Consider the following 12,813-nt stretch of genomic DNA (forward strand, 5'->3'; position numbering starts at 1 on the left):
CACCTGAAAATGTAATGAATTCCCAATAATGTAATAAGTTATTACATTATCAGTAAAATGTTATTACAATATCAGGACATTTTATTACATCATTGGTCAAGTTATTACATTATTGGGTTTTATTACATTTTCGATCAAGTTAAGTGAAAATTGTATAACATTATCAGGAAATTATTACATTATTGGGTGCTACAGGCTGCAATAACCGAGGCAGTAAATGTGTCCCCTGAGGTGCGGACTGTGACTGTAGTTCAGGTAAAAAAGAGAAATGGTTTGATATCAAAGTCGATGCTACAAAAAAGCAACAGACCAGAAGAAAAAGAAGGAAACAGGTAGAGGACAAGGACCACCTAATCCGTCAGCCCAAGATGAGAGACTCGCCGCAATTATTGGACAAACATCCATAAATCCTTCCAAGATCCCTCCAACAAATGAGGGTGAAAGTGATGACATCCAGCAAGGACTTAAACACGGGGGTAATTTATTTCCCAATAGTAATACATTTTGAATTGCCTGTGTTGTTACTGTTATTAATGAGCACAAAATGCAATCGGAATAACATTCTTGCACCTTATTCAATTGAAAATGGCAATGCAAACAAAATTTGAATTTGGACTGTAGGCCTATGACGCTGGAGCGGCGGATGACGCGCTGTCGACCTCTCACTCCCAGTTGACAACCACACAGTCGACCTCCCAAACTAGCACGCCGCAGGAATCTCGCCGCCATGCCGGCGTCCTGACCGACGAGGTTGTCCAGAACCAGCTGACTCTCATGGCTGCCGTTAAGGAGACAGTGACGGGTCTAAATTTCGGGAAATGTCAAAGCAAGACTCGCGAAACTTGCATCACAGTTGATCATTTATTTTTTTCAGCAGATCTCTTAGTTACACTAATATCACGTGAAGCAGCCATTTCGAGTTGGTCTTGTTGATTTTTAGGGTTACAACCACAACCACAGGCCAACCGCTGGGCAGACGCGACGCGAATTGACGGCGCACACTCGCAGCTGCTTTTGTAGAACAGTCAACAGGAACGCCCTCTCTCTGAACTGACCTGTGATTGGCTAAAGTCTCCCGTCACGGGGTGGATTTCTGCCTGATACAAAGCCAAGAGGAGGCGCAGAAGTCTAGCTTTCTCTCAGAACACTTGACTTACAATATGCTGAAAGGTTGGCTGTGATGGCCTGGCGGCGTGTCCAGGCCCAGGGTGTCTCCCCGCCTGCCGCCCAGTGACTGCTGGGATAGGCTCCAGCATCCCCGCGACCCTGAGAGCAGGATAAGCGGTTTGGACGATGGATGGATGGATTAATGAATGAAAGGTTATTAAGGAACGTTTGCCAATGATGCCCCCAAAAAAAGTTGCCTACCCCAGCTTTAAAAGGTGTGCGGTTACATTTTCTAAAACAGCGGGACCTTCATCATTTTTGCGTACGCATAGTCTGAGGCAATTCTAAATTTGCTCACAGAGTAAGAACAAATTCGGGTAAGAAAACATTGATGAATCTAATTATCCGTGAACGATTCCAGAAGCCCTCCAACTCCCGTTTTTGCTTTACAAAAGCATAATCCAACCCATCCTGCTGTACTGTTCCCCTCGTTTCTATACCATGCTGACCACCTACAACAAAAACAAACCTACCAGGATCACACACGCTGCCTCCAAGATCGTCCACGCCCCTGAACCCAACCTGACATGAACGAGAGCCATCACATGCCTTGCTCTCACAATAGTGAACGACACGATCACTCCCTCAATTAATGTCACACTACTACCGTCAGGCCGCAGATACTGGACTCTGGAATGGAGAAGAGCTTGCTTTGTCAGAAGTTTGGTCCCTTCTGCCATAACAGCACCTAGCATGGAGCCAGATTTATCTGTGGGTGTGAGTGAATGTTGTGTTTATGTATCTGTAAGTATACATGTATGTTGCAGTGTGGTTATCTATGTCTCTACACATGTACTGGCTGTGAAAAAAAATTTCCTGGGGGACAATAAAGACTGTCTTATCTATGTCTTAATGCATGCTCAATGATCCAAGTAAGAAAATCAAAGGATGAATCAGTTCATCTGGACACAACGTTTATTGACAGATACGTTTCATCACTCAACTAAGTGACATCTTGGAATGTCAAACTGAAGATGTCACTTAGTTAAGTGATGAAACGTATGTCAATAAACGTTGTCTCCAGATGAACTGATTCAATCTTCTAACCTTTGATGTTTCGTCTATAAATTGTGTATGCACTGTTTGTGAATGAGACCCATTATGTGGACAGATATAAAGAGTAAATTGAGTGCAACACAAAACATGAGGCAAGGTTGTTGCTGTTTTTGGAACCCCACTCCTTTTTTTTTTTTTTTTTTACCATCATTACATAGAAAAATGTTTTGTCAATATTAGTTTTTATTTTTCCAATAAGACTTGAAGGAGTCTCCTGGTCAGACTCCTCGGCTGGTGGCGGTCCCTGCTGCCGTAGAGCTGCCGGTTGCTGACATCTTCTTCAATGTCCTGTTCAACTGCAGGGAGGTAAATACATCAAAGTCATGAGAGAGGCTGGGAAGGTTGGAGGATTTTTACCTACAATTTCTAATATATCAAATTCAAACCCCATTCAAAATCAATCGGGCGTGGGCAGATTTGTAGCTTCAAGTTGTGAATTAAAAAAATAATTCGCTGTTCAATTTCTGTGGTCTCTAAATAATCTGATCGTGCTGAATTCATTTTTCCGGGAAAAAAAAGTGTCAAATGTACAGACCTCATTCTATTTAATGCCATTGGTAGCAAAAAGAAACAGCCATAATTGTGGTTGATCATAACTTACCTCCTCGAACTTGTGGATCTGTCTGATGAAAAAGTCCCCATAACGACGAGCCACTTTGGTGTCTGCAATGTGGATCATGTCCTGAGGGAGGGCAACAGAATTTAAAAAAAACTCATCGAATATAGAGAAATGATGACCTATCAACCCACAGATCTGTGCCCTTTTCCCTTCTTTTAAAAATAGTATGGTACTTGAGGACATTAAATTCCTCATATCGTACATGTAATACCTAAGTAAGCTACAGGTGAATGCTGAACATCTTTCTGCTGCCCCTTGAGATATTCCCTGGAGGACTTCCACTTAAAACCACATGAGCACACATACCTTGTCGATGTAGAAGTCCACCTCAGAGGCAGACTGGAACTCTCCATCTAGGGCCGAGATACCACTGGTCCACACCAGGTTTTTCATCTTGTGTTTGAAGACCAGGAGCTGGATTCGGAACTCCTGTTCAGTCATGTCCAGGAAGCCTGCCAGTTTAGCTACTGGCATGGTGGTGTACAACTTTAGGAAACTGAAAAAAAAACACCACCACAGTAGGTTCACATCCATCCATTTATCAGTCTATCATTCTTTTATTGCACAGCAAAACACCCAGTGTCCAACATTTTGTAGAAAATAATACCTAGTGCTTGGTTTTAACCACCGGGCCCGGATGGAGTGTCACCCTTCTGTCTGAAAGTCTGCTGACCAGCTGGCCCCCATTTTCACACTGATCTTCAACAGATCACTGGAGCTGTGTGTAGTCCCCTCCTGCTTCAAGAGCTCCATGGTCCCAAAGAAGCCCCATATCACAGGATTAAATGACTACAGGCCTGTTGCCCTAACATCTGTGGTCATGAAATCTTTCGAGAGACTGGTGTTGGCGCACCTGAAGGAAATCACAGGCCCCCTACTCGACTCCCTGCAGTCTGCCTACCAAGCAAACAGGTTAGTGGAGGATGCAGTCAACATGGGATTGCATTACATCTTCCAACACCTCAACTCCTCAGGGACACACGCAAGGGTCCTGTTTGTGGACTTCAGCTCAGCATTCCACACCATCATCCCAGATATCCTCCACTCCAAACTCGCCCGGCTCACTATACCAGCCCTCATCTGCCAGTGGATTAAAAACTTCCTGACAGACAGGAGGCAGCTGGTGAAGCTGGGAAAACCCACACCTAGCACTCGGACAAGCAGCACTGGCGCTCCCCCAGGGATGTGTGCGCTCCCTTCTACTCTTCTCCCTCTACAAAAATGACAGCACCTCAGGTGACCTGTCTGTTAAACTCCTGAAGTTTGCAGACAACACAACCATCATTGGCCTTAACTAGGATGCTGATGAGTCTGCATATAGACGGAAGGTTGAACAACTGGTCTCTGGTCCAGCCATAACAAGCTGAAGCTGATCATGCTCAAAACTGTGGAGATGACAGTGGACTTCAGGGGGAGCCCCCCAACACGGCCCCCCCCACCATACTCAACAGCATGAAAACCTAAAAATTTCTGGGTTCCACAATATCTCAGAACCTAAGGTGGGCATCCAACATAGACACAATCATCAAAGAGGCACAGCAGAGGATGTACATTATCTGCCAGCTCAGGAAGTTCAACCTGCCTTAGGAACTGCTTCTTCAGTTCTACACTGCAATAAACCAGTCTGTCCTCTGCACATCCACCACTGTTTGGTTTGGATCGGCCACCAAAAAGGACAGAGACAGACTACAACAGATAGTTAGGTCTGCAGAGAAAATCATTGGTGCCAACCTGCCCTCCATTCAGGACTTATACATCTCCAGAGTCAGGAAATGGGCAGGTAACATCACTGCAGACCCATCACACCCTACAGAGCACTGTACACCAAAACAACCAGATATAAAAACAGTTTCTTTCCACGGGCTGCTATTCAAATGGACGCTTAAATAAAGCCAACCATTTCGTATATACTGTACTGTACATTGTACGTATACGGGTACACTGTCATGTCCATCTACCTCAGGCATGTAAGTAAACTGCTAACAGTTATTTCAGCATCTTTGATATAGTCTATGCAACATTGCACTGTATTGCCTCTTATTTTGCCTGTATATAGTCAATCCTTGTGTAGATACCTGAAGATTGTTGTGTTGTTATTCTATGTTAAGTACATAGACAGCCACAAAACTTGAGTCAAATGCCATGTATGTGCAAACCTACATGGCCAATAAACATGATTCTGATTCAGAAAATAACCAGTGCTTGTTTAAACCACTCTTGAGTTGCAGTTGGTTGAGATTGATGGGCAACACAATACAATGAATACAGTATTGTTATCCATAATTTCAGTTAAGTATCCAAAATCCAGTTTTATTAACTTTGGAAAAACTTGTTTTTTTATATAGTTTATGAGAAAGAGATGAAGGCCCTCTGAAAGCAGCTCATTCATGTGTTTTACCTTCGGATGGTGGAGAGCTGTGCCTGCTGCTGCACCTCCTCGGCGAAGACCTTCAACTGCTGTTGGAAAGGCTCTTTGTGGTAGTTGGGGTGGACATTATCATAGTTGGGTACCACAGGTGACAGGAACTTGGGACAGGCAAAACTGAAGAGCTCCTCGAACACCTGCAGGTCTCTGATATGGAATAAGGGAAACCTCGGGTCATTTAAATTTACAATTATGAAGATTTACATGAAAAAAAAACAGGTCTCTGGATACTTTCTGTGGCAGCTGTGTTCTTAAGATGATAGCTTATCTATGAATAGCCACACCGTGAACTCTTATGTAGTGGCTCAAATTTATGGTCACTATTAGGTAAAACGTTCCTGAGGGGAAATGATACATTGCATTGTGTTTCTCATCTTCACTGTAGCAGCCAAATGCAGAAGAAGAACAAGGCAAGAAATGGCAAGTTCAAGGAGGATGCCAAGTTATCATGACTAGCAAGCTGAAATGTCCAACTAATCTCATAGAAGACTTTTACCAAGAGATACCACAACATGAGTGGAGTGGTCAAAGAAATGCTGCAATGACCTTGTATTCTTATAAATATCAGTTAGCTAAACAAAGACAATTTTCAGGATTCTAACTTTAAGGTTGAACAAAAAAAGTGCTACCATAGGATATATTTAATTACAGGCAGTCTGACAAAAGGTGAAAGGGTCCTTTTCAGGAAAAGGTAAAAGGAAAGCCAACCTTGTCAATGTAATGAAAAAAAAATCGACTTTGAAAGGGATAAAATGGATCAACAAAAACATTAAGATGGGAAACTGTTACTTAATGAGTCCTAGTGTTATGAAGAGAGAGAGAGGGGGCTCCTTCCTCACCCCTTCTGCATACGCAACATCTTGTCCCCGTACTTCTCCCTCAGCTGTGTATGGATGCTCTCGTCAATTCGCATGGGGTACATGGTGAGGGCAATGGCCAGCAGGCCATGCATCTGCTCATTCTGCTTGTTGATCTAGAGGACAAAGAGAAAAACTATTTCCTTTTCATTCATAAGATTAAATGTAAATAAAATTTACTTGACCTGTAGTGCTATTTATCATTTTGCTTTAAGTTGCCAGGTTTTGGAGATATCAGCTGTAGAGATGTCTGCCTTCTCTCGAATACAATGGAATTACTCCTCACCCCCAGCCGAAAAATATAAACACAATGAAAGGAATCTCCAGAGGGTTTCCAAGTTTACTCATAAAATAATCTTTGTAAACTTAATTCTTGGTGCTTTGTATTGAATACGTATCTAAAAATGATTAAAAATGATATCTTCACCACCCACATCTTGGGTAATGACAGCAACTTGTTTTACATTTTAAATTACCAAAAATTGTCAAAAATAAGACACTTAAAGAATTTAAGGTATATTTTTTTTACAACCTGAGTCTTATTTTTGTAGTTTTTGCCATTGTGCATGTCAGTTATGAAATCGTTTTGCACACTTGCTTCGTTGTAGAGAGTTTGGACATGGCACCACCGCTACAAATGGTTTTACAATATCATCTTATGGGCAGCTGAGCATAAGCCTTAAACCGGTCCTTTCAATAAGAAAAGAAAAAACCTAGTGACTCAGACTCTGTACATGATTTTCCATTATCTATGACTTCTCAGTTGCTCTGGCCGGATAGTTTATTGATGGTTACTAATACCTACATTAAGTATAGGCTGGTCATTCCTGCAAGGTGAACCAGGGAGTAGATCAGCAATGCGACTGACCAATGTTGATAACAGTGGACTTTTCAGGTAATGACTTAACTTGCACTTTCATTTTCACTTCTAAATATGCACTTTGGATGTCTGGGGTAAATTGGTCCTGTTGAAACATGTCTTGACACTTGTGTTCCATTGCCCCAAAAGACCCTGTTAAGCTGAGTCCAGCGGTGGTCCCAAATCAAAAATCTCCAAAATGAAGCCGGTGGGTAAAACAATATCATAACAGGTACGCATAATGGTAAAAACTTCAAAAATAAAACTCCCGTTGTAAAAAAAAAAAAAAGAATTATTCAACTAGCATTGGTAGGTATATCCAGTGTCTGACCATCTCATATTTGTATGTAGACCTCTGGAACATGCTCCTGGTCCTCTGGATATACAGCAGGATGTTGGCAAAGACTCGGATGGCGTCCTGGTACCTCCTCATCATTAGGTAAGCAAAGCCCACATAGTAGTAGGTGGTGATTTGACACTCTGGCACACGTGAGTACATACTCTAGAAGAAAATGATCAAAGTGAGGCACAGCAGTGTGATCAGGACATTAAAGAGATGTAGAAAATGTGACTTCATAGAAGAACCCTGTGAAATCTTATCCCCCAAGAAAGACTGGAGAAACAAAATGGATAAAATGATATTCTGAATTAAAGTGGCAGTAGATAACTTTTCACACACACACACACACACACACACACACACACACACACACACACACACACACACACATCCCCCTCCGCATTTCCAAGTGGTTCCAAGTTTGCGCCGCTGTCACAAAGACAACCGGATTGCTTTCCATTTACTAGCAGCCTGGTTACTGTCCAAAGCAAGAAACAACTTTAAGAATCCCAATTTTAACTAGAAACCCCGATCTCAGTGCTTTGATAAAGGCCCATCGAGATCTTCTTCTTCCCCCTCGCCAGCGTTTGATAGAACACCGGGACACTTGATTAACCTTAACCTAACCCTAACTTTAACCTAACCTCAACCTAACCCTAAGCTTAACCTAATCGTAACCGATAGCTAACCTTTTTCCATGCCAACGCTTTCATCTGGCTAGGGGGAAACACATCTCTACAGTGAAACATTTGAATACTATACTGAAGCTCTCTCCATCAAGTGACACTCGTCCGAGGTTAACTCTTGTTTTACCTGTTTCTATCACTCTCCCTCTTTGCCTTCTTTGCCTCCTCCGTCAACAGGGTTCTTTTTCTCTTGCCGGGTAGTTTCCACTATCACTTCGTTTGTTCCACTGTCCACCATTTCCGCTACTGAGAATAGCTACCGGGGAAAACAAAACCACTATCCTCTTCCTATTTTGATTGCACAATGGTTGACACATTTCCTTTGTGCCATAAATTGAGCATTAATTTTCTTGCGAGATCGTACCCACTTAATTTCACCATTGTACACTTACAATGAAAACTGTTCTCTGCATTTAACCCATCCTATTGCATAGGAGCAGTGGGCAGCTGCAGCACCCGGGGACCAACTCCAGTTCTTTCCATTACCTTGGTCAGGGACACAGACTGGAGTATTAACCCTAACATACAAGTGTTTTCGATGGTGGGAGGAAACCAGAGCACCTGGAGGAAACCCACACAGACACGGGGAGAACATGCAAATGCCACACAGAAAGGACCTTAGACGGCTTGGGGTTCGAACTCGGGACCTTCTTGCTGTGAGGCAACAGTGTTAACCATTTGGCCACCGTGCTGCCCCACCCGGTGGCAGACAGAATTGCATAGTGAGAGCGAGGCTTAAAGGGAACCAATCTAAACATTGATGGCGTCATTATTCTACAGCCATTACACTGCACAATCAACATTTACTTCATAATGATAACCCTAAACCTAAAACAAAAGTTGTCTACTGCCGCTTTAAACTGAAAGCTATGTGTTAAAGATAGTCTCATCTAGGTTCTACCTTCTTGTTGAGCTCAATGTTCTCCAGGACTTTGATGGCCTGGTAGTAATCGCCAAGCAACGAGTGCAGCCTCAACAGTCCCACCAAGCTGAAGTATCCCAGCATCTTATACAAGGAGTGGCGCCCATACTCTCCGGCCACACTCTCTGGGTCTCCTGCAACATACCACCGCATACTAAGTTAGCCAAACAGTACCCTGGATAAAATTAATCCAACCTTACAGGGTTTCCTATCTTAGGATTATAATGTGGCGGCAAATTCAGGTGCATTAATCACCACCCAAGTAAATGTATATTTTGTATGTTTTGGATAGTATGATGGCTTGCACTTAAAATATGGTATTTCAACTGGATGTAGTTTTAAGAAAGCATACATTTTGGAAAACCACAGTTGCGTAACTTCAAATCATACTTGTTGCAAAGAAAGAAAGTTGAATTAGTTCATCTGGACACAATGTTTATTGAGAGAAATGGTTCTCCAAATGAACTGATTCAACTTTGATTTTCTTACTTGGATTAATGAGCATGCATAAAGACGCACTTGTTGCAGTACTAACACACAAGAAACAAAGCGTTTAAAGTTTAGCTTAAATGAGGAGGTACTGAAAATATTACCCAAATCTAATTAGCTAAATTATGTGTATGCTTGATAGCTCACACTGCGGTGGCAAGTTAACTTAACTGGCTTACAGTGGAAGAGACTTGAGCCTCAACTGGATATTATGCCTGAGCAAAGATAAGTTGTGTGCCTATCAAGTAAAATGTAAAAAATAAAGCTCTGAACAGCTATTATGAAACACAAAACTAAAAATTAAATGTTAAACATAATATCAATAGTGAAGTCCATTATAAGAAAAAAAAACCAACATGTATAATCATCACAATAGAGGTTGTTTTTTGGTTTTTTTTTCCCAAGCCTGGGAACAACACTAAGTAAAAACTAGATGTAAAATAAACCAAATTTCACCACAACTGTCTCATTTTACTACAGACAAATATATATGTGATCACAAGCTATTCAAAGGTGATACAATCACATAGAAAATCTACATGTAACATTAGTTTTTTAAAGAGTATGAATAATTTAATTAAAAAAAGGAATTAAGAACAGACTTTTACTTTTTCCCCTCTAATCCCAAAAACTCTGGATTTCTTTTACAGAATCCAGAGTCTGGTTTTCCTTTCACGGAATCGGTTTGGTCAGGTGAGATTGTACCTCCGCTGGTGTAGACTTCCAGCTGACGATTGATGTTGCTCTTATCCACCAGTGAGTGGAGCACGTTAAGGACACTGTGGACGTTCCAAATCTTCGGGTTGTTCCTCAGGAAATCAATCTCCTCCTCTGACTTCTTTGCCGTCTTACAGCGGTATTGACTGAAGGACTGGAACTGAAGAGGAAGAGAAACAATTAAAGTGTTCTCTCAAACCTTGGTTAAATAATATTAGCTAAGAAACAGAAAGTTTAAACACACAGCTTTTTCCCCTTTTTTGTCTCAATTTGGCTGCTGAACAGTTTCAGTGAGAAATGGCTACATACTGAGAGAATAAATAATAAGAATGAACCTAATCTACCTGATAAATGAACTCATCAATGATGTCCCAGAGCCACTGATTGGGCAGTTCCAAAGGGGCGGGGCCATCTGCATCTGTTTACAAACAATGAGGTTTTTTTTTTAAATAAGTTATAGAGGCTGGATGTAAAGAGTTTAATGTATCATCATGAAAAAGAAGGCATGAAAAAGAAGCAGGCCTGAAACTTACTCAGAATGTAGTTAAAGAGGTTGCAGTAATTGTAGTATGACTCAAACCTCTGATCCAAAGTAGGCCCCCCCTAATCATCAGGAAAATAATATTTAGCCACCTTTAAGCAGACACTGAAAGGGAACAGCTGGTGTAGAATTTGGTTAATATGAAAACCAGGATTCACATATTTCCATGACACTTGACTAAGTAATACTACTTTTAAATATATTAAGTGGCAACTTACGCTGACTTTGGCATAGATGTGTCTGTAGTAAAGTTCCTTATAAAGGATCAGAAAAACAGCATCTACAGAAGATACAAAATGGTAAACAATGACACGTCATGCTTCAAAAGCTAACATATTATAAATTCATTGGCCAGTTCATGATGCAACAGTATCCAAGGTCCACGATGGCCATGTACCCACTCAACACAGCAAAATGATTCATAGTTTGTATTATCAATCCATTTTGCAAACTGTGTAGTGCACTTACTAATGAGATAATAGGTGTACGGGTCCCTCAACATATGTGAGGAATAATGTGAAAACCACTGTGACATAACTACAAAAAATGAGCTGTAATGAATGACAGCAGTTAGGCTGACAGACTCACCATTGCCAACAAGCGAAGCAATGCCTTCAGCCTCTGGCCAAGGAGAGGTCTTAAAGAAACGCTCAGTCAGCTTGTTCCAGCTAAAGATGAGGAGGAAAGGAAAGGAAAGATAAGCTATGGCATTACAGAGCCTAACCACAAAACATCAACACTCAAGCAATAAATGTCTGATGTTTTCAGCAGAGTCTCACCATACCTGTTCTCATAGACATCTTGGATCTCATAGATCTTCTGCTCAATGCTCTCACTGGATACACGGTTGGACTGGAGCTCATAAACCTTCTGGTCAATGAGGTCAGAGGTGGTTTTGTGGAAATATTGTAGGAAGTTCTTAATCACCTCCGGGATGACATGGTAGGTCTGCTGCTCATAGGCTAAGTCTGCTTTCGGGTCACCTGCAAGGGAAGCCCAATGTAAAGTAACTATTAACATGCCACAACATGAACACTTTATCACTTGGAATCAACTTTTTTATCAGACATATCATAAAATTAAAGTGGTTGGCTAGGAGAAGTAGCTTACTGGGGGCAGCAATGAATAAATAGGTGTTTACAAACCTGTGTGCAGGTCGTAGTCATTCGAGTAGGCATAGGTATCGTACTGAAAAGAAAGGAAGAGTCAGGCGTTTGAAAAAGTGACAGCATAGTGATCTGTCTAGCATCATGTTAACGTGAGCGAACTAAATTCATCCTTTATCGCCTGGCTTGTCGTGTCAAGTAACTTAATTTCACAATATACAATGTAATGCCAGTACCAGGCGGGAATTTTTGTCATTCCCTTAGTTTGATAAGATGCAACATGGCCAGTGAGGCCTCAATAACACCGCCATAATGTAAGCTAAAGGCTAGCCATTGTATTTTGCCGGTGTTAAGCTAAGACCGGCAAAATGGCAGATATTATCGTTATAATTTCGGTTGAATATGAGTAAGAGTACTAACGGTCGTCTCTTCTTCGTCGTGGTATGACATGATTATGAATTAATCCTCTCTCGTAAGATACGGCTGTATAATACGAATATGTGTGCTAGGCACAACCACGCAGCAGACGGCGAGGAACCGGAAAGAGCGCTGGAACGAGAACCGGAAGTAAACATTTGCGTAAGGTTGACTGCAGCGTTGTGGGTTGACCGGATGAGGACGTTTGCACTTTAATGAAGCCATCGAACAACAAAATATATTCAGTCATAAGGTATTCGTCAAATTTCTGGACTGTCTTGTTTATTTGCAAAATTAGAAATTCGCAGCATATAGAAATGATGGTACAAGCGGGACAAGCACGTTACTTCGAAAAAAACGCCCTTCTTGTAATTACTAACAAATACCATCTGATGGCAGTATAGACTTGATTTAGTTTGAGCCATTTCTCGGTTTCAAACTCTTCCATAGAAGGCTAGTGTTAAATCAAAGACACTCAAAAGAATTCCAAAGCATCGTGACTTGGACCACGTCTTCTTTTATGATTTGATAGACTCCCGCTAATGCTTACATTAGTAGCATTTGGCCTTCACTGTACCAGTGACTGCTGGGATAGGCTCCAGTATCCCCGTG

The 12,813-nt window shown here is 41.6% G+C and overlaps 1 protein-coding gene across 2 annotated transcripts; it reads right to left on the reverse strand.

Annotated features, from left to right (window-relative positions):
* Positions 1-2,298: 2,298 nt before the first annotated feature.
* eif3s6ip (eukaryotic translation initiation factor 3, subunit 6 interacting protein) lies at positions 2,299-12,334 on the reverse strand. Of its 2 annotated transcripts, XM_056291718.1 has the most exons (15): positions 12,205-12,334; positions 11,824-11,866; positions 11,463-11,661; positions 11,267-11,346; positions 10,897-10,958; positions 10,671-10,740; positions 10,482-10,555; positions 10,126-10,297; positions 8,911-9,065; positions 7,315-7,485; positions 6,107-6,240; positions 5,241-5,414; positions 3,149-3,338; positions 2,825-2,905; positions 2,299-2,519 (listed from the first exon to the last, which is right to left on the reverse strand). In XM_056291718.1, exons 1-15 carry the CDS (start codon positions 12,232-12,234, stop codon positions 2,442-2,444), a joined length of 1,713 nt encoding a protein of 570 aa, XP_056147693.1. In that variant the 5' UTR covers positions 12,235-12,334; the 3' UTR covers positions 2,299-2,441. The 2 variants fall into 2 exon arrangements, with proteins under 2 accessions (XP_056147693.1, XP_056147694.1); XM_056291719.1 differs by lacking the exons at positions 11,267-11,346; positions 11,824-11,866; positions 12,205-12,334 and having other exon boundaries at positions 2,300-2,519; positions 11,463-11,541.
* Positions 12,335-12,813: the final 479 nt, after the last annotated feature.

The sequence above is a fragment of the Lampris incognitus genome, chromosome 13 (genome assembly GCF_029633865.1).
Source record: "Lampris incognitus isolate fLamInc1 chromosome 13, fLamInc1.hap2, whole genome shotgun sequence".
NCBI classification, from domain to species: Eukaryota; Metazoa; Chordata; class Actinopteri; order Lampriformes; family Lampridae; genus Lampris; species Lampris incognitus.

Bases quoted from the DNA above. Each gene is read 5' to 3' on its own strand.
- eif3s6ip (XM_056291718.1), bottom strand. From the start codon at position 12,234: ATGTCATACCACGACGAAGAAGAGACGACC. The intron at 11,662-11,823 runs GTTTGTAAACAC...CTTCCCTTGCAG, and splicing joins TGACTACGACCTGCACACAG to GTGACCCGAAAGCAGACTTA. The intron at 2,906-3,148 runs GTATGTGTGCTC...GCCCTCCCTCAG, and splicing joins TGGACTTCTACATCGACAAG to GACATGATCCACATTGCAGA.